This window comes from Natrix helvetica (assembly GCF_964273705.1).
Source record: "Natrix helvetica genome assembly, chromosome: 13".
In the NCBI taxonomy this organism is placed as follows: domain Eukaryota; kingdom Metazoa; phylum Chordata; class Lepidosauria; order Squamata; family Natricidae; genus Natrix; species Natrix helvetica.
Window position 1 is genome coordinate 15430641 of NC_138557.1, and position 27975 is coordinate 15458615.

General features: G+C 46.1%; 2 protein-coding genes across 4 annotated transcripts; one reads left to right on the forward strand and one right to left on the reverse strand.

Moving 5' to 3' along the window:
- The first annotated feature begins 2194 nt into the window (after nt 1–2194).
- ZDHHC4 (zDHHC palmitoyltransferase 4) lies at nt 2195–7861 on the forward strand. Of its 3 annotated transcripts, XM_081965370.1 has the most exons (7): nt 2195–2240; nt 3144–3269; nt 4720–4793; nt 5387–5565; nt 6110–6235; nt 6468–6712; nt 7506–7861. In XM_081965370.1, the coding sequence occupies exons 2-7, from the start codon at nt 3150–3152 to the stop codon at nt 7776–7778; spliced, it is 1017 nt and encodes a 338-aa protein (XP_081821496.1). In that variant the 5' UTR covers nt 2195–2240; nt 3144–3149; the 3' UTR covers nt 7779–7861. The 3 variants fall into 3 exon arrangements, with proteins under 3 accessions (XP_081821496.1, XP_081821495.1, XP_081821497.1); XM_081965369.1 differs by lacking the exon at nt 2195–2240 and having other exon boundaries at nt 2334–3269; XM_081965371.1 differs by lacking the exons at nt 2195–2240; nt 3144–3269 and adding an exon at nt 3327–3598.
- An 870-nt stretch (nt 7862–8731) lies between these two features.
- On the reverse strand, nt 8732–27967 carry E4F1 (E4F transcription factor 1). Its single transcript, XM_081965360.1, has 14 exons — nt 27752–27967; nt 26576–26700; nt 26183–26283; nt 25009–25210; nt 24714–24834; nt 24249–24401; nt 21270–21436; nt 20318–20545; nt 19992–20097; nt 17052–17269; nt 16271–16469; nt 11627–11787; nt 10956–11018; nt 8732–9294 (listed from the first exon to the last, which is right to left on the reverse strand). Exons 1-14 carry the CDS (start codon nt 27909–27911, stop codon nt 8935–8937), a joined length of 2364 nt encoding a protein of 787 aa, XP_081821486.1. The 5' UTR covers nt 27912–27967; the 3' UTR covers nt 8732–8934.
- Nucleotides 27968–27975: the final 8 nt, after the last annotated feature.

The following is a 27975-nucleotide window of genomic DNA, read 5'->3' on the forward strand; positions in this document are numbered from 1 at the left end:
TGAACAAAATTCAGCCATTTGGCAACTGACTCATATTTAATACAACACAATAGCAGACTAGGAAGGAACCTTGGAGGTCTTCTAGTCCAACCCCCTGCCTAGGCAGGAAACCCTATACCGTTTCAGACAAATGGCTATCCAACATCTTCTTAAAGACTTCCAGTGTTGGGGCATTCACAACTTCTGGAGGCAAGCTGTTCCACTGATTAATTGTTCTAACTGTCAGGAAGTTTCTTCTCAGTTCTAAGTTGCTTCTCTCCTTGATTAGTTTCCACCCATTGCTTCTTGTCCTGCTCTCAGGTGCCTTGGAGAATAGTTTGACTCCCTCTTCTTTGTGGCAACCCCTGAGATATTGGAACACTGCTATCTTGTCTCCCCTAGTCCTTCTTTTCATTCCACTAGACATACCCAGTTCCTGCAACCGTTCATCGTATGTTTTTGCCTCCAGTCCCCTAATCATTTTTGTTGCTCTTCTCTGCACTCTTTCTAGAGTCTCCACATCTTTTCTACATCGTGGGGACCAAAACTGGATGCCGTATTCCAAGTGTGGCCTTACCAAGGCCTTATAAAGTGGTATTAACACTTCAGGTGATCTTGATTCTATCCCTCTGTTGATGCAGCCTAGAACTGTGTTGGCTTTTTTGGCAGCTGCTGCACACGGCTGGCTCCTATTTAAATGGTTGTCCACTAGGACTCCAAGATCCCTCTCACAGTTACTACTGTTGAGGTTGAGATTTATAACGGTTGCAGTGTCCCAGGGGTCGTCTGATCCACTTTTGCGACCTTCCAAAAGTCAACGGGGAGGTCAGATTCATTTAACAACTGTGTGTTGGGCCTGTTGTGGGGGCCATGGGTTGCCTGCTGGGGCTCAGAAATTCCTCTCTGCCCTGTGGCATGTTTTACATTTTGTATTTACATTCTGGCTGTCTGGAAAGTACTTTTTCAAAAGGCGACTGGACTGGTTTTTTTCCCTTTGAGGAGAAAGAAGAAAACGTTCCGCTTCTCATCCAGGAAGCTTCATCACTCGCTAGTCTTACAGAAAAGAAGGATTAAGGGTGACATGATAACAGTCTTCCAATCTTTGAGGGGCTGCCACAAAGAAGAGGAGGGGGTCAACTTATTCTCCAAAGCACCAGAGGGCAGGACAAGACACAATGGATGGAAACTGATCAGATTGAGCAACCTGGAGTTAAGGGGAAACTTCCTAACCATTAACTAGCAGAACAGCTTGACCTCAGGCGTTGTTGGGGCTCCATCACTGGATGTTTTGAAGAAGAGGCTGAACAGTCTCTGTAACAAGCACTTGTCTGAAATAGTTTAGGGCTGTGATGGGGAACCTTTGGCAGGCGTGACAGAGGTGGCAGACAGAGCCCTCTGTGGGCACCTGTGCTGTCGCCAGCAGCTCTTCTGCTTTCTGGATGGTCTTCACAGGCACCGGAAAACGGCCAAAAAATGTTTTTTGGGCCGTTTTCAGGCTGTTTTGCAGGTCATTTTCTGGCTGTCTTTCTGGCCATTTTTTATGTCAAAAAACAGACCCAAAACAAGCATGTGCGGACCAGCCGTCTGGTCTTTTGAGTTTCTGGCACTCCGGTTGCCTACATCCACACACGACCCAATTTGGGCACTCGGTGTCGAAAAGATTCGCCATCACTGGTTTAGGGTCTCCTGGTTGAGCAGGGGGCTGGACTAGACGACCTCCAGGGTCCCTTCCGGCTCCCTTCTGATTCCCAGACCGGGGGGGGGGGGGAGCGATGGAAGGATTGTTTCTGATGGGATTGTGGGGCGAGGTGTGTGGAAGGATGATATTTCTTTGCAGCCATCTGGTCGTTAGCACTTAGTTTGCTTGGCAAACTGACTCATATTCTTCTTTTTGTTGTTATTTAAACATTGTGTGTTTGTGATGCTGCGTCAACCGCTCCCAGGTCCCCCCGGAGGCTCTCCTGCCTGTGGTACTACGGCCGCAGAAGCGCAGCGCAAAGCGAGGCCGAAAGGAAAGCGACCCCCCACCGGCTCCTCTTATTCCCGTCGCCCTTCCCCATCCAGCCCCAGCTTCTCCCTCCGGCCTCGGGGCAGCTGCCTACAATTCCCATCCTGCTTCTCGCGCGCGAGAGCGTGACGTCACGAAGGGCCGCCGGCTCCGGCGCTCGCGGATTGGATAGCCGTCTTGCTCCGCCCCTGCCCGCCCGCCCACCCTCGGACTGTCATGGCGGCGCCCTTTCCGGGGATCAGCGAAATTGCCGGTAGCGGGCCCGTTGCTAAGCGACGCGGCGGGGGCGCCTGGTCTCCCCTGGGGCCTCTCCTGCCTCTCGGGGAGTTGCAGGGAAGGGGTGTCGAAATGGGGGGCGGCCCTTCGCCGTAGATGCCGCCATAAGAGCGGGCGGCGGGGGAGCTTCCTCGGTCCCGGCGAGTAGCCGCAGCGGGTCTGCGCGGCCCTTCTGGGGCCTCCGGGGGGGAGGTGGCCTGGCCCGCTGCGAGGCCTCCCGCCTCCTCACTCGCCGCGCTGACTCCCTTACATGTAGCTGACAGGGACGGCGGGGGGAGGGGCGCGGTTACAGGTAGTCCTCGACTTACAACGGTTCTTTTAGTGATGGTTCGAAATCACAACGGCACCGAAAAGAGTGACATGACCATTTTTCACACTTAAGGCCACTGCAGCAGCCCTATGGTCACGTGAACTAAATTCAGCCACTTGGCAACTGACTCCTATTTATGACGGTTTACGGTGGTTACAAGATTCTTCTTTTGTGACCTGACAAGCAAAGTCAATGGGGAAGCCAGATTCGCTTAACGACCCATGTTACTAAATTAAGAACTGCAGTGATTCATTTAACAACTGGGACAAAATTTACTTAAGTGTCTCATTGAGCAACTGAAATGTTGGGCTCAATTGGGGTCATATATTGAGGACTACCTGTATTCCCCTATAACCCTGCAGCCCATTCCCACCTTGCCCCACATAAACTGCAGGTGGGGAGGACCGAGCCCGCTGCTCCCCCCTCTGTGGGCGTGCCTGGACAGAGCCCGGCTGACCCTACCTGGGGGCGCAGATGTGGAAGCCATGCCAGCGGGTCTCCTCTCCTTGGGCCCAAAGGGGAAGTCAGGCAGCAGGCAACCACCTGCTAAGGTGCACATGGATTTTGCAGGGCGAGATGGACTTCGTGATCCTCTTCGGCCTGTATCTCGGCCTGGTGCTGCTCAGCGCGGCGGTCTGTGTCTCCTCCCGACGGGAACAAAGCTTCTCTTGGAGGCTCATCAGGGGCACAACTCAAGTAAGGGGCATCCAGCTGTGTACCAGTTTCTGTCCTCCCAACACCGATCTTCACGCATCTGGCTTGGACCCCAGTCCAGTCACTTATATTATTTTTATTTTATCAGATTTCTACACTACCCATCACACTTGCCTTTGGATGGTTAGGAGAAAGGAAGGAAGGCCCAGCATTATAGCTGCTCCTCCTTCCAGCATTTTTGTAGGTCAACCTCCATCCCTTCCTTTATTTGCAGCCTCTGCTCTAGTAAGGAGCAAAATCAAAGTTCCCAGAATCATTTCCTTAAGCGTGGACATCAGCTCCTTTCGTGGAAGAAGATGGAAATGCTGCTTGTATGTCATTTCCTGAAATGAACTTATTGATTTATGAAGCTTACAGGCTGCTTTGGACAACTTACAAAGTACAGAAATAAATACTATGAAAACACAAACATTACCACAAAGCCGGGGAGAAATCATTTTGAAACAATACCAAATGATGGATCCGCCACTGGCTCCAACCCAGGTCTTGACTTGGCTGTATTCTTTTCAAAGACTTGTTTGAAAAGGGGCAGGAGGAGGTCCCTGCAAATCTCAGGAGGGATGGTATTTTAAAGAAGAGAGAGAGGGGGGACTTGCTTTCTAAGGCTGTTTCTCCCCATATAGACTAATTCAGCCTTCAAACACTGTTTGGGACAATATCTTGATAGCATCACATGGCCAACCTGTGGCTAAAATGCACATCTGAGTATCATGCATCCCACAAACCAATGGCCTCACCCAGTGGCCTCATGTGGATATTAAACAAGAGGGATGAGAGCATTGAGCCTTGTTGTACCCAACATAAGAGGGGCCTCTTGGTTTCTTCTCCTCCCACCTATCATCTCCAGTTAGACCTATCCACAGAAAAGGATGAATCCCATTCTCAACCCTTGCGGTTAATCCAGCATCTGATGATACTGAAAATTGTTGAGAGATCAAATTGAATCAGGATGGCTACACTTTCCCTACCCAAGCACTGCCAGAAATCAGCAACAAGAATGACCAGTGCTGTCTAAATACCAAGAATATTATTAGGATGGAATGGGAGCTGTATGGGTCTCTTGGGAGATGATGTTTCAGTATATGACATCATTTCACGTAGGATCCTAATTAAAATATCCTGGAAGAAGTGTGGGGTAGTTGCATTCTCTCTTTGTTGATGGGATCATGATCTCCTGTTCTTCCTTTTCTAAAGATGTGGAAGATTGGTTCAGCAATGACCCTTTCCATCTTAGGGCCTCTTAAATTGCTGATTGACAAGGTAAGCATCAAGACTGACATTTGGCAGTTTGCTAGAATCTCCCTCCTTCGGTTCCTAAGGGTTCTACAGAGCAATGAGCTTGCAGGTTTTGTGAGTGAGTTTATCTCTGCTTCTCACCCTCACCTTCCCTTTTCTAGAATAATTGTGCTGCCTTTTTCTCCTTCGATTGCAGGTGCTCTCCTATGTAATTCCAGCTCCAGTTCATAGAGCAGCTCAGAAGGCAATCCATGGACTCTTCCATTCCCGGTATTGCCCTTCTGTTCCTTTATTGGCTCCATTCTCTGGCATTTGTGAATATTGGCATTAATGAGCCCTGGGAACATCCTAGCTTGGTAAATGGCTTCCCGTGCTGTTCAAACTTGCAATGTCCCTTCTACATACTCACCTCCTGGTTTTATATTTCCTACAATTTTGTGGTATCAGATTGATCTTTACATTTTGTTTGGGACGAGGTCTGCTGGACTATTATTGTCCTCTTTTTTCTTAGCCTAGACAGAATGGCAGTCATTTGGTGGTCCTAGCTCACCTTCTAATTCTTTGGGCCACCCAATCTTAGCAGAAGTTCCAACATTTGGATGCTTCTAAGGGGATTGACTTTGGAAAGAATGCAAGCCAAAGAGATGAATAAATACGCCACTCTAAATCCACAAAAAGCGGAACCAGCCTTGGCCTGCTCTGCAAATGCAGCTGCCAGGCAAGGTGAATTCACCTAGGTGGTCTGCATTGAATTCTGAGTTAGAACAGATTTTGAGGCCTGATGGGCAATCTCAGGTCAGAGACAGTTCCCTTTCCTTTAAAAACGGGGAGGAGAAATGCATCCCATTGTCTCCTTGCTGCAGAAATTCTTTCTTTGTGGTCCTGCACTTGATCTTGGAAGGGCTGGTTTATGGCGAGTATACCTGGGAAGTGTTCAGCTACGGCCAAGAGCTGCAATTCAGCAGGTTCGTCCTCCTCCTTCCTTACCTCCTGTTGGCTGTGAATGCTGCTTTCTTCATCCTCTGCTCCAAAAGTAACCCAGGTGAGACCCTTATCCTTACAATCTCAGCTCTTGGACACTGGCACTCTCCTGAGCGGTTGATGGCTGGCCGTGCACTGAGCAAGCGATGGTTTGGGGTAAAGCATCTTCTCTTTCCATGCCAGTAGAACCTTAATCTTAAGGCTTGGAGTCTTACCCGATGTATGTACTTAAGAGGCCCGATTTCTGTTACTAAGTGAGACATTTATTAAGTGAGTTTTGTCCCATTTTACTACCTTTCTTGCCACAGTTGTTAAGTGAATCAGATGGAGGCGTGATGCGTGAAAGGGTTAGCTGGGCGTATCTGTTCTGCAGTTAAGGGATGTGAAGAGCAGCCCAGATGTTTTATCTTAATACAGAGCAGGAGAAATTTGCTTCAGAGGGAAATGGTGGATTTTATTTTAAAGGTGTCTCTAATCTGAATCCTCAAGGTTAACTTTATGGTATTTCAGGCATAGGACAGGAAGGAAATCTCACAACAGCCAAAACATTGCAGCCTTCATCGTAAGGCATAGTAAGAATCTTTGCTTCCCCCCACCCTCCCAAGGTATGATCACCAAATCCAACCAGCTTCTCTTTCTGCATGCGTATGCATACGACGGTCTGATGTTTCAACAAGATGCTGAATGCCCTACCTGCGCAGTGAGAAAACCAGCCAGATCCAGGCACTGCAGTAAGAATCATTTAGCATTTGCCCTCCCGAGCTGCATTTTCCCTGGCAGAGGCTCCACAGGTTGGTCCCTCACTGCTTCCAGGGTGGCCCTGCGTACCAGATCTAAGTACCCTGCGGGCTCAACCCACAGGCCTCGAGTTTGACACCCCTGCCCTAGATCGAAATGCTGCCTTATTTGGCTTTTGACTGTTGTGATTTCTTGACATTTTGACCCTCCTCCGTTTCTGCTCAGGTGTGTGCCGTGGCTGCGTACATCGTTTTGATCACCACTGTGTTTGGGTCAACAACTGCATTGGAGCCTTCAACATCAGATTCTTCCTTTGCTATCTGCTGACTTTGACCTCCATGGCTGCTTCTATTGCAGCTGTAACTGCTGGCTTTCTCATCCAGGTGGTCCTTTTGTCAAATCTTACTTTGGGTCATTATACTGATGACCAAGGTCAGGAACATCCAGTTGATACTTTCTTCCTGATTCAGGTAAATATTGACTAACTGGTGATTCGTGCATGTTTCACGAGGTGGAGGGTACAGAGCTGGATTTCAGAAGCCCGAGAGGGTATAGAATGGATTGAAATCATGCCTCTGTCTCAGACACTACATGAAAACATTGATAGGACATTAAATGAAAGAATGGAACGGTAAGGAAGCGAAGGTTAAAGAGGAGAGAACTCTTTATTAGCCAAGTGTGATTGGACACACAAGGAATTTGTCTTTGGTGCATAAGCTCTCAGTGCACATAAAAGATTTAAGTGACAAACTATGATCATAGTCATCATAAATACATTCATCATGATACACTTAATGAGTGTCATAGGATACTAAATAAGCAATCAAAATCATACTAGGAGACTAAATAAAACAATATAAATCCTAAAGATTCAAGCAACAAGGTTATAGTCATAAGCAGAAAAGGAAATAGGAAGGATGAGAAGAATAATAGTAATGTGGTCCTAGTAGTTTGAGTGTTGTGGGAATTAGTTGTAAATGATTTTGCTGCCTTTTTAATCACCGTCAATACAATCTTGAGGGCAGTTCTTTTGTAAGAGCTCTCAACCAGTAGAACTAGTAATCGTGTGGTTGTAGTTTCTTCACAGGAGACAGGCATATGACCGAACTGCTTCAGCAGGCGGTAGGCTACATGACCTCTGGGGTCTCTTCCAGCTTTTGCAAATGATATTGTTAGAAAGAATTATTTGCCAGACTAGGCTAGGAGGGGGATCTGGAGATCCTGAGCACCTGGATTTTAACTCCTTTCCCCCTCTCTTCACAGGAACTTTTCCTGGCCTTTCCTAGAATTGTATTCATGCTGGGCTTTGTCATCCTTCTGTTGGTCATCCTGGGCTCCTATTTCTGCTTCATCCTGTACCTTGTACTGACCAACCAGACGAGCAACGAATGGTTTAAATCCGCAAGATACACGCACTCCTACTCCGAACAATGCAGCAGGCAGGAAGGCTATAGAAACATCTACTCCAAAGGAGTCTGGGCCAATCTGGCAGAAATTGTGACACCTCTGACAACTCCTGCAAAGAAAAGGAAGTGAATCCTTGCACCCGTGGAGCTGGCCAAACAGAGTTTGAACCTTACAAACGCATCTTCCGTAGAATGAATCTTTATTCTCCTTTGCCACAGGCTGCTCTATTTTTTTTATTTGTGTTTGTATTTTATGGTTTTCTCCAGTTCTTTCTCTTCTAGTCCGTTGTCTCCAAATGCTGCCATGTACACTATCCAGACTTGTCTTTTTATGGACAATTGTTTAAGTCTTGGAGTGTTATGCGGCAGATGCTTGTCTGTTATTGTTATAATAACAATTACATATTTTTGGTGATGTAAGATGAATCTATTCCATTTCCTGCTCCAAATTCCCACTCCAGAAGCAGTTTTGCAGGTATCTGGAACTATGCAAAGAACTGCATTATATGGGTATTTGAAACCTCTAAGATAGAGGTCTCCAAACTTGGCAACTTTAAGACTTATGGACTTCAACTCCCAGAATTCTGGAAGTTGGAAGTCCACAAGTCTTAAAGTTGCCAAGTTTGGGGACCTCTCTAAGAGGTCAGTTCTATAGTTGGGTTCCTCCCATCCTTAAATGATGAGGGCTAAATTACCGTTTGAGGCCTCTAAGCTGCCCTCTTGCCCGATTCTTTTTCCTGCTGAATTACACTGACACATTCCTGGGAGAGAAATAACCACGGACAGATTTGAAGCCATCAGCACTCTCCTTTAATTACATCAGAATACAGCAATGTAAAAAATTGTTTGTTTAAAAAAATATTTACAAGTTAAATCAATAGATAATTAAAACCTACATGGTTGCAAAAAATGTACAGTGTGGCTTTTCTGAGTATTCTGGCAATGCAAATAAAAGCCACTGGGTTTCCTAAAACGATAAAACCCACACTCCTATGAAAAGCAAGCCGAGTTTCCTCCCACATCTGGAACCTCTCACTGCCACATCATTAAGGATCCCTGCACACAGTATTTTTCTTTCCTTTATAAAGTGCTTTACTCGACAATTGCCTGGCTTCAACAGGCTGCCAACGTTCAAAGGTTCAGGCACTCTCCCTGACCAGAGCAGGTGGCCAAGGGCTCAGTGAACACGTTGCGACAAGCAGCACACAAACCGGCTCTGAGGGCAACCTGACATTATCTGGGACCCGGGTGCAGCCAGGATGCCACTCTTGCAGCCCCCTGGCGCCCTAGACAATCACAGTCTGGACCTCTAGGTCCTCCTCCTCCTCGTGGGCTGTGATCACAAACTCCCCCGTGTGTTCCATTATTTCAATGTCTTCGGAGGCCACCATGGTCACGGTGGCTTCCTCCACCTCCCCGCCACCCTCTGTGGTCAGCACAGCCCCTTCCCCAATTGCTGAAGCCAGGGTCATGGCAACCTGCTCCGTCAGGCTCTCTGGAGTTGCTATGGCAATCGTGTCGGGGTCCACGCCCTCTGCTGTCATGGTTGAATCGTCTGCCACCGTGACATTCTGGACAATTATCTGATGGCCAGAATTGGCTTGGTTTACTATCTGCTGAACCACCTTCATTATATGACTGTCCACCTGGGGGGAATAAGAGAATAACTTCATTGTCACTTTGAATGTACATTAATTGGCATGCATTAAGATGAAATTCCATTGCATACTGCTCTCAAAGGGTCACCACCTCCAATATACACTACACGAACATGACAGAATAAATGAATAAATAATAAATAGAAAATTATGCATATATTATATGACACAGAGAAACAGTGTAGTTCAGATGTATACATGTACGTGGTGAGAAAAACAAATCTTGTGAGTTTACCAGATGTATGGCACATAGGGAACAAAGCTGTTACAGAATCTGGAAGTCCTACTAGAAATACTTCGAAACCTCCCAGAGGGGAGCAACAGAAAAAGACCCTAAAGTGGGTGTGTGAGGTCCCTAACTGCTTTGAGCTCTAAGCCTCCACAGTGCTTATAAGCAGTATCCTGAATAAAGGGAAGCAAGCTTCCTGTAATCTTCTCCGCTGTCCTCACCATTCTCTGTAGGGACTTTCTATCTGAGGCACTGCTGCCATCAAACCAAACAGTGATGCAGTTTGTTAAAACGCTCTCAATCGTGCCTCTGTAAAAAGTGGCCAGGATAGGAGGAGGAAGATGCACTCTCCTCATCCAACACAGGAAATGCAGACACTGGTTTGCATGCTTCACGAAGGATGACGTGTGGAGAGACCAATTCAGATTGTTAGTTATCTGCAAGGTACGTTTGTCTTTGCTTATCCCATGCATCAGGATCCAGGGCTTCGGAGCAGGGCTGCATCTTGCTACTTAGTGCAGTTTAACATCCTCACTGGAGGAAAACTGGTCCACACACAAGCTACGGCTCTAAGGCTGAACTCCTTGCAGTGCATTTCTGGTTCCCAGGGTATCAATACCGCTCAATCAAAAGCCCCTCTCGTTCAATCCCAAAAATGGAAAGTGGCCCCACACCTCAGTCCAGCACCACATTCAACTGAAATGTAGCTAATCAACAAAGGATTCGTTATTTCTGTCAGGGCAATTCTGAATTAGAGACTTGTCTCACACTAAAGAAGAAACCAGAGGTCTCTTGAGCAAAAATAATTTCCTAGTCTCTAATGTTATTCATTCTTCCAGATGCTCCCACAGAATCAGAAATGCAGTGAATGAGATCCAGGCCAAATGAAGGATATCCAATTTGGGGATCAGAAATTTCAACTTTGAAACTTTGTTGTGTGTCTGCATTGTGTGAGATGCAGGGAGGGGATGGGTGATGATATTAGCCACTTCAGGAACAACCATTCACCTTTTCCTTTCCTCCACAATTCCCTTCTAATTCTTCATCCCAGATTATTACATTTATTAAGACTTGAATTCGTAATGAAAAAGATGAAACATCCTGGGATCAGCCTTCTAATGTGCCTCTTTCTCTCCAGTTATCATCATTAAAATTTATAGGTCATCGAGCTTCATCTGGATCTTGAAATAAACCTGGGCGGAAAGCAATTTCCCTGAAGGAAAGTGGCTGGCGGCAGGGATTCTAGACCCACCGCGAGATGGTGGATGAAGAGTCTAAGCTAGAGATTACCTCACTGGTCTTGGCAGGGCCAAATCCATGACATGCTGTGCTTCCCTACGCAGATCCCATTACTTGGGGATTTAGCACTTGGGGAAAGGATTCGCTGCGATTATTAGAAAGCCCCCTTAGAGCAACCCACCTCGTGCCTGGTTCCTTCAATGATCTCAGCAGCTTCGCTGGTTTCCAGGTCTTCACCAGCTGTCTTTAAGAAAGAATGCACAGCAACAATTTAGCCATTCAAAGCAAACCCCAGGGCTCCTCGGCAGCCACAGCTCCTGCTCTTATTCAGAAACGTCTCCATAGTTCTTGGCCCACATTAGTCTCCAGTGCTGGGATACTGCCGTATTTTTCAGAGTATTAGATGCACTCCCCCCCCCCCCAAAAGTGCATCTTATAGGCCAAATACAGGCCTGTTTTTGGCCTCCCAAACCCTCTGCGTGTCGTGTTTTTGCCCTCCCCAGCCCCCAGAAGCACTGTGGTGCTCCACATGTCCCATTTTTGTCAAAAACAGGCCCGTTTTGGGGCTCCTGAGCCCTCCATGAGTTGCATTTTCGCCCTCGTTGGTCCCCAGAAACACTCTGCAGACCAAAAACAGACTCGTTTTTGGCAAAACCTAGACATGTGAAGCACTGCAGAGTGCTTCTGGGGATGGGGAGGGCAAAAACAAAATGTGCGGAGGCCAAAAACTCCCTCCCCCTTGTTATCCTCCTGTAAATCTAGCTGCATCTTATAGTCAGGTGCATCTTATAGTCCGAAAAATACAGTAATTGCTTTCAAAGGGCTCTGCCTTCCCTGGGGGGTTGTGCTTACCTCGATTATGTATTCCTGCGTATCGGCCACCACTGAGGAAAACTCCACCAGGACTGTTGGGGGGTCTTCCGAAATGACCGTTGCAGCCAAACGGTCAGCCGACTGGCCATCCTCTGACCCCACTGCTTCTTCAGCTTCTTTCAAGGCAAGCAGGCAGCCACCTGGGGAAGGTGAGGGAAAACACGACAGCTCAGCAGCAATTAAAAGAACAGCAGGAAGAATTTTTCCCATTAAGAAGTTGAATGTCAAGATGCAGAAGAGCTGCTTACCTAAATAACTGGACCCTTAAGTCACGTGGTAAAGGAGAAGTCGAAGATATCACACACGTTTTATTGCACTGTGAGTTATACAGAGTTTTTAGGTCAATGCACATTCTCCCCTTATTAGAGAGATTACCAGGGAGGGCAGACAATTTTTATGTAGACTATCTCCTTCGGGACTGAAACCCGGTTACTACGCTTGCAGTAGCAAAATTCTGTGCAGCTGCAACGATCACAAGGAAAATCCGAATGCAGGATTAAAGATGTTTACTGTACCAATTTCTTCTAGATATCTCTAACAATTTTTAGAGAATCTATATTTACACACATACTTACCCTCTCTCCTATCATGTAACCAAGGGTAAGAGCCATACTGTTTGATACCATGTATGTTATCATTATCGACGTTATTACTTATTATTATTAGTAGTAGTAATATCTTTTAACACTATTGTAAACAGTGATAATTTTGTCTATTGCTGGTCTGTCACCGTAATCAAGTTTATTACTATTATTATTTTATCAGGACCCTTAAGTCATTTGATATAGTCCTCGACTTACAATCACAAAGACGTCCAAAATTTCCACAAATAAACAAGACATTTAAGTGAGTTGTGTCCTGTTTTACGACCTTTTCTGCCACAGTTGTTAAGCAACCACTGCAGTGAAGTGAATCATGCGGTTTTTAAGTGAGCCTGGCTTCTGAGCCTGACTTCTCCTGTTGTTTGAAGCCAGCTGGGAAGATTAGAAATGGTGATTCCTGCACAAACACAGGCCAATTGTTAAGTACCCATATTCTGATCATGTGACCATGGGGATGCTGCAGCAGTCATTAACCTGACATAGATCACTTTTTTTAGTGCTTGTGCAACTTCAAACGGCCATTAAATGGATGCTTGTAAGTCGAGGACTATCTGTATCAAGGCATATGACATTTATAATATGCAAACTATATGCAAAAGAGATGGGTTGCACCCATCCAAGAAAGGGACTGAGTTACTTGGCATTAAATTCACAGATTTTCTTGATAAAGATTTAAACCGAAGAGCGGGGACAGAGAATTAATAGATACAGAACATTTCTGTCCCCAGCAAACTAAAATTCATAGGGTTATAAATGCATGTAACATAGATGTGTGTGTGGGTAAGATTATCACTCCTGCTGTCAAGCAAAACCAAGCATTTAATAGTGATTGCCATACCATGTGCATGAATCACACAAGTGGCAAGAAAATAGAGGCAGTCAGGCATAACACAGGTTATGTAGACAGTAAACACAGGGTCAATCAAAATGGACTCAAATATACACCAATGCACAGAGTATGAGGAATAAACAGGGCGAATTAGAAATTCAAGCAAAAGAGGGCAGATACGATATTATTGCCATTACAGAAACTTGGTGGGATGAAACCGACAAATGGAACATACAGCTAGAAGGATTTAAATTATTTAAAAGAAATAGACCAAATAAAAGAGGAGATGGAGTTGCACTATATATAAGAAATAACTACGTCTCTACAGAAATAGAGCACAACAATGATGAGAACTGTCTTGAATGCATTTGGGTCAATATTAAAGGTTGTGGGGGAAATGACATTGCCATAGGTCTATACTACAGGCCACCCAACCAAGCAGAGGAAGAAGATGAACTTTTTGCTAGTCAGCTAACTAAGGTATGTAGGAAGCACACCACAATAGTAATGGGAGATTTTAACTACCCTGACATCAACTGGGAAACAAACTCTGCACCAAGTGGAAGATCCAACAGGTTCCTAACAAACCTAGCAGACAACTTTGTTTTCCAAAAAGTAGAGAAGGGAACAAGGGGATCAGCCATATTGGACTTAATTCTCACTAACAGAGAGGAAATGATAGAAGGTGTTGAAGCCATAGGAACCCTGGGGGTAAGTGACCATGCAATATTGGAATTCAACATTATCCAAACACAAGTAGTAGAACAAAGTCAAACTAGAGTCTTGGACTTTAAGAAAGCTAATTTCAATAAACTTAGAGAGAGCTTGGGAAAAATTCCATGGATGAGAATCCTCAAGGGGAAAACAACTCAAGAAGCTTGGGAAATTTTGAAAAATGAGATTACAAAAGCCCAGTCTAGCAAAATACCAATGAAGAAAAAAAAAAAAACAGCTCTCAAAAGAAACGAGCATGGCTGCATAAAGAACTATCTGACAAACTGAAAGACAAAAAAGGTAAGTATAAAAAGTGGAAGGAGGGGGACATAACTAAGGCAGAATATCAGCAAATAGCCCAAGCCTGTAAAGATGAAGTGAGGAAAGCTAAGGCTCACAATGAAGAACGGCTTGCCACAAAAGTAAAAATTAACAAAAAAAAGCTTCTTCCAACATGTTAAAAACAAGAAAAAAGTTAAGGAAACAATTGGTCCATTGCTAGGAGAAAGTGGCAAGAAGGTGACAAGAAACAGGGAGAAAGCAGAACTATTTAACTCATGTTTTGCATCTGTCTTTACACAAAGGGATAAAACAGTCCAACCTATCAAAAGCAGCACCACAAAAATCAGATTAGGAACACAAATTGAAATAGGGAAGAAAATGGTAAGTGCACACCTGTCTACCCTAGATGAGTCTACCCTAAATCACCAGGACCGGATGGATTACACCCCAGGGTTCTGAAGGAACTAGCAGATGAGATCTCAGAACCACTGAATTATATCTTTCAGAGATCCTGGAACACTGGGGAACTACCAGAGGACTGGAAAAGAGCTGATGTGGTTCCCATCTTCAAAAAAGGGAAAAAAATAGATCCAGGAAACTATAGACCTATCAGCCTGACCTCAACACCAGGAAAGATTCTGGAAAAAGTAATCAAGCAATGAATTTGCGAACACCTAGAAGCAAACAAAGTAATGGATTTGTGAAAAACAGATCATGCCAGACTAATCTTATTGCATTCTTTAATAATGTGACAAAATTAGTGGACCAGAGGAATGCCGTCGATATAGTTTACTTGGACTTCAGTAAGGCTTTTGATAAGGTAGACCATAACCTACTACTAGATAAAGTAGAAGAATGTGGGTTAGACAGCATCACCACCAGATGGATTCGTAACTGGCTGACCAACCGCACTCAACGTGTAGTCCTCAATGGAACTGCATCTACATGGAGGGAAGTATGCAGTGGAGGTCCCCAAGGCTCTGTTTTAGGCCCAGTACTCTTCAACAGTTTCATCAATGATTTGGATGAGGGAATAAATGGGGAACTCATCAAATGCAGATGACACCAAGCTGCCAGGAATAGTCAACACTCCAGAAGATAGGTTTAAGATACAGAAGGATCTTGACAAACTTGAACATTGGGCACTATCTAATAAAATGAAATTCAATGGTGAAGAGAGTAAGGTTCTACATTTAGTCAACAAAAACAGAATGCACAGGTACAGTATAGATAATACCTTGCTCAGTAGTAGTAACTGTGAAAGGGATCTTGGAGTCCCAGTGGACAACCATTTAAATATGAGCCAGCCGTGTGCAGCAGCTGCCAAAAAAGCCAACACAGTTCTAGGCTGCATAAATAGAGGGATAGAATCAAGATCACGTGAAGTGTTAATACTACTTTATAAGGCCTTGGTAAGGCCACACTTGGAATACTGCATTCAGTTCTGGTCGCCACGATGTAAAAAAGATGTGGAGACTCTAGAAAGAGTGCAGAGAAGAGCAACAAAAATGATTAGGGGACTGGAGGCAAAAACATACGATGAACGGTTGCAGGAACTGGGTATGTCTAGTCTAATGAAAAGGAGGAGTAGGGGAGACAAGATAGCAGTGTTCCAATATCTCAGGGGTTGCCACAAAAAAGAGGGAGTCAAACTATTCTCCAAGGCACCTGAGGTAGAACAAGAAGCAATGGGTGGAAACTAATCAAGGAGAGAAGCAACTTAGAACTGAGGAGAAACTTCCTGACAGTGAGAACAATTAATCAGCGGAACAGAAGTTGCCTCCAGAAGTTGTGAATGCCCCAACACTGGAAGTCTTTAAGATGATGTTGGATAGCCATCTGTCTGAAATGTTATGGGGTTTCCTGCCTAGGCAGGGGGTTGGACTAGAAGACCTCCAAGGTCCCTTCCAACTCTACTATTGTATTGTATAACTCACTTTTTTCTCATCCTAAATATTTCATTGCGCATTAACATAGTGTTACGGCTCTAGATCTTTCCACACCTTAAAAGCCTCTTTGCTTACCTTCCCCTGGGACTAATGAAGCTTCAAATGCTTCATAGCAGCAGCTCTGTAGCACTTGAAAGAGATCAGGGGGACTGAGGGGGAAGTGCAATGAACCCAACTACTCTGCTGGAAGCCAAGAGAGAGATAGGAGCACACACCTGTCTTGGGGACAAACTATCCTTCGTCTCACCTTTGGTCCTCAGGTGCCGATTGAGGGTGCCGTGCTCTGCAAACCCACGGCCGCACTTGTAACATTTGAATGGCTTCTCTCCCGTGTGGTGACGGATGTGGCGCACCAAAGAACCCTTTTCCCGAAAGCCTTGGTTGCAGAACTGGCAGACAAACGGCTTTTCGTCCAGGTGCGTTCGGAAATGAACCTGCTGTGCATTCTGTGGGAAAGAGGACCAGGGGAATCAGCCTGAAATTCCAGAACTGATGGTTTTCCAAAATTGATTTTTTTGATGGTTTTCAAAATTGATATGCTCCCTCCCAAACCCCTACAAAATAAAAATGCAATTCAGTTTTAGGACAGAAACTTCCTGTCTTTCAGGAGCAAGTGCAAATAATCTTGCTGGAATAGGTATTGCCGAGCACCATTTGGGTTCTGATGGATGGATGGATGGATGGATGGATGGATGGATGGATGGATGGATGGATGGATGGATGGATGGACGGACGGATACAGACCGAAAAGATAGGTATATCTAAAAAAAACCCAAAGCATCATGAAATGGCCGTAATTTTCTTATTGAGTGGGGAGAGGGGTGGGTCAGACTACAGGAGTACAGTCAAAAAGTCACAATTTTCATGAGATTTCCCCCTTCTGCTTTCTGATAGAAATCAGCTGATCAGGGCTATGATATTAATACTAAGACAGACAAATATCTAAGGTTGACAGGTTCATCAACAGTTAAGGCCCAAGCCCACAAAGTCTTAGAAAGCAGGAATCTCCAAAGGTACTAAGCTCCTACCTTGGTCTTGTACCTCTTCCCGCATTTGGGGCAAGGATACGGCCGCTCGTCAGAATGCACTCGCCTGTGCCCCTTCACATGTGCAATGGTCTTGTACAGCTTGCCACACTCCCCACAACGGAACCGCCGTTCGTTCACATGCACCTCCTGATGCTTTTTCAGCAAGTAACCTTTGGTGAATTCTTTGCCACACTCATCACATGTAAAAGATTTGTAGTCTGGGGGGAAGAAATGAAAGGAGATAGTACACAAATAAAATAGTTACAAAATTGCAGGACTGTTATCAACTTTAAAGAAGAGTTTCTATGGGCATGCCCACAAAGGCCTGGCCAAGCACGCATGACTGCACTACCTCACAAACCAAGAAACAGGAGTGTCTATGGAGATTCTCAGTCATCCAGGTCCTGGTTGTCCCCAAAGGTGCTTTTGCAAAAGGCAACTGGACCTGCTTGAAGATGCTTCACTTTTCATCCAAGAAGCTTCTTTAGTTCTGACTGAATGGTGGAGAATGGAAGGATTTATATTCCTTGCAGTCATCTGGTTATTAGGAGTGTTTCTGAGAGTCGTTGAGGCCATCAGAAAGAATGCTAATGACCAGAAGGCTGCAAGGAATATAAATCCTTCCATTCTCCACCATTCAGTCAGAACTGAAGAAGCTTCTTGAATGGGAGACGAAACATTGTCAAGGAAAAACAAAGGAAGTCCAGATACTTTTGGGACAAGACAAAGGAACAGTTATCTGATGGCGGCTGATTGCTCTAAACATGTGGAACAGCCAATTAAGGGCCACGTAGGTTAAATGCTAAAGACGAAGAAAGAAACACTTGGGTCTTCTAAGGCAGGTGGCAGCAATAGTCCCGTGGAAGGATGCAGGGCAAGAAGGAATTCCTCCACATCTAATTTTAAGGTCTGGATTAATCTTGAGGGGATACTTCACAAATATTACTGCCCAGGTATGAATCACTGCTTAGCCGAAGCAGAGAACTACATATTTAGCTTAAACATAAACACGGTACCTGGCTGTGCAGCAACTAGATTTAAAATTTTTTGCACCAATAGAAGCTAGCAAAACTGCATCTGGATGACAGATATCCGGATACTAAAGCAGGGATCTTAAAACTCATCTGGACAATTTAGTACACAAAGGGCAAAAGCCAGAAATAGGGATTTCAACAGGAACAAACGCAAAGTCCCGAAACTTGATAGGAAGCTTCAAGGGCAGCAAAGAGAGGAAAGCTCTGGGATCTTGGTGAATCATAAGCTAAACGCGAACTTATGAAGTGATATAGCCACAAACAAAAAAAATATGATTGGCTGAATCAACGGAAAGACAGCATCAGGATCAAAAGAACTTATTATTCCTCTTTATTCTGCACTGGTTAGACCCCCATTTAGAATAAATTCAGCACAGGAAGTCCTTGACTTATATCCATCACCGAGTGTATAATTACAGTCATAAGTCATTGCCAGTCATTAAACAAGTCTCCATGTGACCACACCCAATTTTGACTTTTGCAGTGTTGGTTAAGCAAATCCATTTGCAAGGAGTAAAATGCCAGTTTCCAGCAAAAAAACATCATAAATGGTGGTCATATAATTGTGTAAATGCCGATGAGCTGCTAACCACCCAAAATGCGGTCACATGACCGCAGAGCACCTCTGGCCCCGACCAGCTGATGGAGTTTGGGGAACATTGCAACTTTGTTTACCGAGCACCTGGTTGTAAGTCAAGAACTATCTGTACACCCAGTTTTGAGTTCCACATTTTAGGAAGGAAATTAACAAACTGGAGCGCATCTAGAAGACAGCAAGCAAAGATGGTAAAGAAGCTGAAGAGAAAAAATAATTCGGGGGGGGGGGGAGGTGACCGGAAGCACTGCGTATAGTTACCCTGGAGCAAACAAACTGCAGGGGCTCATAACTGTCTTCAAATGAAGAGCTGATAGGAAGAAACAAGAGCTGAATTGTTCAGCTGTTTCAGAAGACAGGATAAGAAAGGATCTGTTTCAATTACAAGAAGGTAGATCTCAGTTGGACACCATGGAAGTTTACCGGATGAGCAGATTCCCTTCTCTGGAGGCATTTAAAGAGAATCTCAGGACCATCCATCAGGAACGCTGCCCTGCATAGGCAGGTATGCTAGATCAGGGGTCTCCAACCTTGGCAAGTTTAAGACTTGTGGACTTCAACCTCCAGAGTTCCCCAGCCAGCAAGCTGGCTGAGGAACTCTGGGGGTTGAAGTCCACAAGTCTTAAACTTGCCAAGGTTGGAGACCCCTGCACTAGATGGTAACATCAAAGCACAGTCTATGAAAACTATGAAACGATACAAAACTGTGAAACGATGTAAACATCACTACTGGAACCGCAATACAGGTAGTCCTCAACTTACAACCAGAAACAAGCCCCAAATTTCAGACTCTGAGACAGGCGTTAAGCGAGTTTTACCCCCCGTTGTTAAGGGAATCACTGCAGTTGTTAAGTTATCACATGATTGTCAGGTGAATCTGGCTTTGACTTTGCTTGTCACATGACTCGGGGACTGCAACCGTCATAAACACGAGTCAGTTGCCAAGCAATCCAAATCGTGACCCCATGACCATGGGGGTACTGCAATGGTCGCAAGTGTGAAAACCGGCCACAAGTCAGATTTTTCAGTGCCAATACAACTCTGAACAGTCACTAAACGACCGGGGGGGGGAGGGGGGTGAGCGGACGATTGCCTATACTGCCTAAAGCAGGGGTGTCAAACTCAACGCCCACGGTCTGGATCCGGGGCTGAAATCGAGTTTGACACCCCTGGCCTAAAAGTGTCTTAACATCAACTTCAGCTTTTACAGAAAAAAGGGGTGCTGTCTTTAGGGAACTCAAGGAAGGACTTCGCCTGCAGGACCTCAGAGGAGGGAGGAGGAGGAGGAGGCCTAGAAGGATGGCATTTTACCTAGATGTCCACTGATATGGAGGTCGAGACTACTCTGCTCCCTGAAGGTTTCACTGCAATAAGGGCATGCGTGTCGCTTACATTCATGGGTCGCTTCAGGATCTGGCTATGAAACAAAAGGGAGCCCAGCATAAATTATTTGCGCATTTGATCGAGAGAAGTCTTGAATCAACATTGTGCGAAGATTGCAAGAGACAGTTAAAGCAAACTTATTAAAGAGTCCTGTTCTTATACGCAGCTGTACCACCACACAACACAGACGATGAAAGACGCGTTTGGCAGCGAGCCAAGCAGCCTGCACTTAAAAGTAATAAGGATGAACTTACAGCTTCTATGTGCTCAATTTCCACATACTGCTCCTCACACAATTTGTCAGATGTTTCCACCTCTTTGTTCTTTAAATCTTCAGCAGCTGCAGCAATGCCGTTTTCATCGGATTTGGCACTCTCCTCTATGGAAACTCGCTCGATCACAATTCCAGAATTCCTCATGGCTTCCCGTAGCAAGTTCTCATTATCCTCCTGCTCAGGGGACAGCTCCTCAAGATTGGACGACTGAAGAAAATAAGGGTGCAGCAACAAGAGGTTAGCTTGAACCTCTAAGGAAGAACCATCCTTAACTCCATTTGCCGAGAAAGGTATCGTTTACTAGAGGTCAAGCGAAATGCAATAATACAAAGCCAGAACTGAAATTCGTACGCCAAAAAAGTCTAACTTTCCCTCCCTTAGGTGCCTCCTGGTGCTGCCCCCCCCCCCAATGTCCAATCAAATTCAATCTTTTTAGAACGATGATTCCAAGTGTGGTTTGGCATGCAGCTGCGTTCTGTTCCCAGCCGGTTGACTTTGGAGCAGCATCTCAGGGAGATGCGGTGAATGTTTTGTTTCCCTCCAACCCTCCCCCTTTCCATTCAGTCCCCCTAGAATTCATGGCAGTCATTGGCACAAGTGTGAGGTGACAGCTGGCAGCTAACCAGGAAGAAAAAGCTTTTTCCTTTAGCCTAGAATCCCACAAGTTGCCCAAAGCCGTTCTTTCCAATCAACACTTCTCATAGTTTTGACTTCAGGAACCTTTCGAAATGTCGTCCTCCTCCTTCCTAACTTACGTCTGGAGCGCTGAGAGTTTTGTTTGGCTGGCTTATGTTTGAAATGCACTGCAGATTCTTCCCAAGAGGAACCTTGAGCAGTGAGTCATTGTTATGGCCTTTCTGGGTTACTGGCCAGGGCAGGATCCATCCCTTCTCCTGGGGTTACAAGATCATCAAACAGAGATTGCACTAACCTCTTGTCCTAATGCCTTGGTTTCCGAGACGGGGAGCTCCTGCATCTGGACATGGACTTCATGGAGGACGTTCCCTTTGGCATCCGTCACCAGGTGGATTACAGGGGAGGTCTCCACAGAGGGAGCTGCCAGTGAGGGGATGGCTTCACTGCTGGAGTTGCTGGCCCCTTCAAGAAAAGCAGCACACACTTAAGAGCGGCTGGACTCAAGGGACTCTGGATAACTTGGGCTACTGCCCTGCCAGAGGCAGACAAGGCCACCCCTGAGCCTTCAGAGCAGTGTTTCTCAATCTTGGCAACTTGAAGATGCCCGGACTTCAACTCCCAGAATTCCCCAGCCAGCATTCGCTGGCTGGGGAATTCTGGGAGTTGAAGTCCGGACATCTTCAAGTTGCCAAGATTGAGAAACACTGCTTCAGAGGATGCTTTCCCTTGGACTTTATGGGACACCAGTGCTGTTCTCTGGTGGACCAGAGGTTAATGCTTGCCTAAGGCCTCATCACAAGTCCACGGCAGAATCCTGACCACAGTGCAGGACTCTACCTGAACTATGTCAAGGTAAACCAAAGAGATTCCCCCCCAGGGGCCGGGACCCTGCACAAAAGCCTGGCTGTCAGATCCAGCATCTGCCATTCTTCAGAGGAAGGGGGGAGGAATTATAACTGGCTACATATACGTGCTATTTTCTTTCTATGTATCTTCTGTCTTGCATTGCATTCTTGTATAATCTATCACTTGATTTATAACCATTGCCGGACACCAGCACTGCCCGCTTATATCTCGCCTCTCAGGGAGTGTAGGGGGACTGAGTGGGGGGGCAGGCACGTGGACAGCAGAGCCGGAAGGTGGCCCTGAGAAAGCTCTCTTATCTCTTTCTGAGCAGCCGGTACAATAACATCTTCACACCTGCGCCAGATAGTTGGGAGGGGTCTGTAATGTCCTTATTCTTACTTGTATGGCCTGAAGGACCTCAGAGCCTGTTTTGCAACTGCCTTACTATCACCCCTTTTCAATAAAAGATTCCTTTTAAAATGCTAAGTTTCCAGAGTCTTTACTTTCTTGAATAAGGGAGAAAGACTGGGCCTTACACTGACTGAGCATGGAAAACTTGGTTTATGGTAGAGTGTGTTGGGCTGACGAGGGTTAATTTTGGGCCATGTCTCTTCACGATTCCTTGTTGTATGACTAACCTGTCTGTGCATCAATTTGAATAACTGGATACTGAATTAGTAGATGTTCTATACTTGCACAACACTGCAGAAATCAAACTTTCTGGGTTCACACAGCACATTAAGAAAAATAGCCCAGTACACGGTTCACTATAGCGGCTAGATGCATAAAGATCCATCCCTGCTGAATATGCTCTGCATGATCCAGGGCTTATTTCTGTTCTGCCACCAGCACCAATCAAAATCCTTCAGCTTTTTTTTTTTTTTTTTTTTTGGTGCTATTTATTGCCTCGCTAATCCAGAAGGATCTCTTCACCTGAAAGCCCTGGCAACGTGCTTCCTGAACCTAAAGCCTGCTTCCATAAATGGCATGATTAGGACGGCCAGTTCTTTCAGCATCCCATTGTGGAAACTGGCAGAAAACAGAGCCCTCGAGTCCATCTCTGGCATAGAGACCGATGGCTCTGGGTAGGCAAGACCCAGAAGATTTATGGGGCTTTCCGAATACATGCTCAATCCAAATGGATCTATTTCAGCTGTGAGCTACCCTGTGTTGTCTCTTCCCCCCAATAGCCAGGGTTCACTTCATTTGAGTAGATCAGGGGTGTCAGACTCCATTCCATTTGAGGGCCGCATCAGGGTTGTGTTTCACCTCGGGGGACGTGGCCGAGGTGGGCATGGCCAGCTCGATGTCACTTGTGTCGGGGGTACCTCTGGGGGCCCAGGTGGGGCTGGGGGGATCCACTGTCTCCAGTGGAGGAAGGTGAAACCAGGAAGAGCACTAAACCCTTCTCCTCCAGAGGAGCCTCGACATCCGTCTCAGGCCACGCGGAGGACCCCTGGACGGAGGCGCAGGCTGTCCACTGTCCTAGGCAATGGAGGGCAAGTTTGTTAGCACACTGCCAACGAAAACGGAGCTTGCGAGGGCCGCATGCACCCCTCCCAGGCTGTTTTCCACTGCAACACCCTCCTGCACCACCCTGCCAGCGAAAAAGGTTGTAGATCAGTGCCCAGTCGGCCTGGGCAGGGGTTGGTCCTTTGCTGTTTTCAGGGTGGCCTCGTGGGCCAGATTTAAGCACCCCACAGTTTGACACCCTAGTACAGGGGTGTCCAAACTTGGCAACTTTAAGACTTGTGGACTTCAACTCCCAGAATTCCCCAGCCAGCTCTGCTGGCTGGGGAATTCTGGGAGTTGAAGTCCACAAGTCTTAAAGTTGCCAAGTTTGGACACCCCTGCCTTAGGCCAATCACTCACACTCAGCCCAACCCATCTCACAGGGTGGTTATGGGGAAAAATAGGAGGAGGAAGACATACTAAGCATTTTCACTGCCTGGAGTTATTTACAAAAAATATAAAGATGGGATAAAAGAAATCTTTTTTTAAAAGAAAAGTTTTCTTCTTCTTCCAGCTGCTAGGCTCTTAAACAGCTCTGCTGGCTGGGGAATTCTGGGAGTTGAAGTCCACAAGTCTTAAAGTTGCCAAGTTTGGACACCCCTGCCCTAGTAGATGTCCAAGTTGTAATTCCCCAGCTCCTCCCTTCATTCTGAATACCATAACACACTTTTTCTATCAGGCATTATACTAATCAGGCAGTTTTCCTTTTGTGAATTAATGTTTCCTCATTTAGTGACAATCCTCTGAATTATGGCATAAAAGATTCGTGTAAATTATTATTGCATAAATCTTCTGTACTCATCCTCCCCTCATGCCAAATTGTATCAATTCTATTCCGTTCCCCCAAAGGCAAGGCAGACACACCTTGCAAGCCATATGGATACGAGCAGGGGAGGCCCTGAGCTTTTTCACTGACCTGAGGCTACATCCTCTTTGCTAACAACTATTTCTTTATTCATATTGAAACGGATTTTCTCAGTGCATGGCGTCAAGGATTTCAAATGTCGAGTCAAGGCTCCCGATTCCCGGAAGCTTTTCCCACATTTCTTGCACTTGTAAGGACGCTCATCTAGAGAAACCAAAGGAAAGTTACTTTGTAGAAGAGCGTGGCTCCACTGTCTTGACGTGAAGTTTCTGCTGCCAACCTTTCAGAAAAGGAGAGATTGGCTGTGAGACCTATATATAGCTTTCTAACAGCAGGAAGCGTGGAGAACAAGGTAATGCTTAAGCCTCAGGAATTAATCCTGGAATCCTTTTATGCAAATCCCCAAAGACCATTTAACCCCCAATCTCTCCCCCCCCCCTGCTCTTCTTCATCCTACTTTTGAAAGTTGCTTAATAACGGAGTCACTACATACAGCCGACCAAGTCTGCTCTTCACCTGTGTGACGGCGATGGTGTCGGATCAGCGAGCCCTTGGTCCTGAATGATGTCCCGCATAACTTACACTCATAGTCCTTCCTGCTGCTGTGAGTGATCATGTGAGCCTTGAGAATGCTGGCCTAGAACCAAAGGATACAAAGGTTTGTGGTGCTGCCAGGCATGGGGCTAGTTTTAAGCACGTGACACTTCAAACTATAACGCTTGCTGCCTTCCCTTACTCGGAGGCCAGAACTGTTGTGTCTCAATAGCATCGTCTTATCTATCCGACACTACCATGAGCATTGCTAACATACCGTCTTAAATGTCTTGTGGCACAGTTCACAGACGTAGCGACCTTCCTTATTAACCAGCAGTTTAACTTTGATAAGTTCCAGAGAAGCACCTTCCTCTGGGCCTCCTGGATTATTCTGAGTAATTCCACCGTCTTCATCGCTGTTGCCGTTGGGGCTTTCAAAGACATGACCTTCACCTACAACCACCTCCTTGATTTGCCCACTACCTGCAAAGAGGCCCAAACCCAGTTAGATTCTTTAGAGAAGATCATGTACCATAATCTTCTATTGGTACTTGTTGGGTGGCCGTATTGGGGACACACCCACATGGTGGAGTGGTTTCTGCCGTTAGATTCAGACTGAAGCAAGTTGCTCTGTAGGCCTTGGCAGAACAGGAAGGGCTCTGCCGGTAAAGAAAGCATTTCCATGCAATGTTCGTATGAATTTATTCTGGCGCACATCTAAACACATTATGAGTCAACAAATAACTTTCTGTAAATCTACCAATACATTTCATCTCATCCAGCAATCAGACATTATTCTGTGGTCTCAAAAGCATTTTGTCTATTCTAGATTTCTAGACAAAAACCTTGCACTTGCATTTCAATGCTCAAATTTTAGCAGGAGGAAAGGACCTGGATGATTCCTGCCCATTCATTCCACTTTAATTATAAACTGGTCTAAGAATGTTCTGTCACACCTTTCCTAAATTAAGAAACTTTAAATCTTTATTTTTCTTCAAGGGAAAAATAATAATTTTGCTTTCTCTCTCCTGGGTTTTCTCCAGTTCCCAATAACAGATCAACATAGATTTATAGAACTTTAAGATAGTATTTATCTTAATAATTCATAGCATGACATTTTCCTTTTCACTGCACTTTATGCGAAGAGCATGCTTTTATTTAACCTTCAGAGGCCCTGACCTTTGATGGCTACATTTATTCAAAATAATGGAAAAGTACCGAGTCACACAAATTGCTGCACATGGCACCATACCATTTATCTTTTAATCCATTACCGACAGCACTGACTGACAGCAGCACCATTTCAAGAGGATTCCTTCCTAATACTTAGAGATGCCAGGAACTAAAGCTGGGATCTTCTGCATGAAAAGCACTTACTCCGTTATACTCCTCCCCCTTAAACTCTTGCACTAGGCTTACTGATTGCCTAAAATAACTTTAAGCTGGTGGACCTACCTACAATTTCAGGTACATTGTCGATTTCTTCTGTTATTGGAGCTGCTTCAACAACTATATGAGCTACAGTTATAGGTGCTTCAACTGACGAAATCACCTGATGGAACAAATGGAGCTTTAATATGAGAATACCTCTTGTGGTAGGGATGTTCCAAAATATTTTTTTAATAGAATTTACAAAGTTGGAAGTTGTAAAACAGCATCTCCCTTAATGCCTTTTGCTAATATTCCTTGTACGGATGAGGTGATGCATTTTGCAACCATGACCCAACTGAACCTACAAAAAGCTCCAATTTATCCAGCTTGCCGCCACCACTCCTCCCCTAGTCCTTAACGAGATCAAATGTCTGGCAAGCAGAGCTAAGATGCTGCTGCCTTGAGAAACTTGCCGGGGCGGCTGCTGCAGTTGCATCCTGAGGTCTCTGGCAAAGCTTCTGCAACTTGTGCTGCACAAATTCTTCCAAAGAAGTGAACTCGGATTGGCAGCGACCACATTTGTGCCTGTCATCTTCATCTAGAAGGCAAGAAAGCAAGGACCCCGTCACACTTTTAAGACGGCGTAAAAAGGAGATTCCCAAATAACCAACCACAGCAACTGTATTCCCTCCAACATTAGTATTTGCAGGCTTGGGATAATAAAACAGTAGAAGCAGTTTAAACAATTGCCAGTCATTCCAAAGGAAAACATGGAGTTAGTACCCCTAAGAGAGCATCTTTTTAAGACCAGGGCAAGAACGGTGCTCAAGATCCTGCCTAAACCATCAGAAAACCTGGCACAGGCACAGCTACTGCCAGGCTGGGATTCAGTCTCCACAAAGGGATGCCTGAGAAGGGCTCCCTTGCCAGCCACCACTATACAGCCCCAAGGGCACCCTGCCCCTACTCCAACTGGACCTATCAGAAACAGTATCCCGTGTTTTGATCCCCGAAATAAGCACTTGCCCTTATTTTCGGGGAGGTACAGGAGGCAGTGAGTCTGGTCGCCTCATGGCTACTGCTGTGTTATTTTAGCACATGAGCTCCAAAGCTCGATTGGGCTTATTATCCGGGGAGATCTTATTTTCAGGGAAACAGGATAGCTCTCCTGCCAGAGCAGGAGGCTGGACTAGATGACCTCCAAGGTCCCTTCCAACTCTTGTTACTAGTACCTTCCTGGCACCTGCACCCGGGGGTCCCTACCTTCCCTGGAAACCTTTCCTCTCGCGGCTACCCCACCCCAGAGAAGAGCCGCCGCCCCCTATTCCCAGGGAGGGGCCCATGCTTGCCCCTCCCTCCTTCCGTCCACAAAACACCCCTGCGAGGTAGGTCACCGCAGAGAGCGCCCAGCAACTCTCCCAGCTCGGCAGACTGACATTCGCCGCCCGGAAGGTTCCGTAAAGAGACGGAGTGAGCTGGGCTTCGTTCCGGCCCCGCCCGGCCTCGTGACGTCAACGGGAGTCGCCTCGGCGGCGCCTTTCTGCCCTCCGGGGGCAGTCCCGTCCCCGCGGCGAAAACGAGGCGCCGCTTCTCCCGGAAGGCCCTGAAACGGGGCGGCCCCTCCCTCGCCTTCCTCCGGACGGCAGTACCTTCTTCCTCGAAAGGCGTCGGGAGGCTGAGGAAGGCGGCGGCGGCGGCGGCGGGAGACTGAGGGAGGCCGCCCGCCGCCTCAGCAGCGCCCTCGCGTCCCCGTGGCCCAGCTGCCGTAAGCCCCGCCGGCCCAGCGCCCGTTGCCATCGCGGCTTCCATGTCGCAAGGCGCCGCAACCACCAAGATGGCGCCTTTACGGCCGTGTCGTCATAACAACGGGCCG

What these genes read in the sequence shown, in the direction of transcription:
- ZDHHC4 (XM_081965369.1), top strand. Translation starts at nt 3,048, where the DNA reads ATGTGGAAGCCATGCCAGCGGGTCTCCTCTCCTTGGGCCCAAAGGGGA. An exon ending in CATGGACTCTTCCATTCCCG is followed by an intron (nt 4,794 to 5,386) that starts GTATTGCCCTTC and finishes TCCTTGCTGCAG; the next exon opens with AAATTCTTTCTTTGTGGTCC. An exon ending in CTGCTCCAAAAGTAACCCAG is followed by an intron (nt 5,566 to 6,109) that starts GTGAGACCCTTA and finishes CACCCTCCCAAG; the next exon opens with GTATGATCACCAAATCCAAC.
- E4F1 (XM_081965360.1), bottom strand. Translation starts at nt 27,911, where the DNA reads ATGGAAGCCGCGATGGCAACGGGCGCTGGGCCGGCGGGGCTTACGGCA. An exon ending in GACGCCTTTCGAGGAAGAAG is followed by an intron (nt 26,701 to 27,751) that starts GTACTGCCGTCC and finishes CTTGCCTTCTAG; the next exon opens with ATGAAGATGACAGGCACAAA. An exon ending in CCAAGGCATTAGGACAAGAG is followed by an intron (nt 20,546 to 21,269) that starts GTTAGTGCAATC and finishes TATTTTCTTCAG; the next exon opens with TCGTCCAATCTTGAGGAGCT.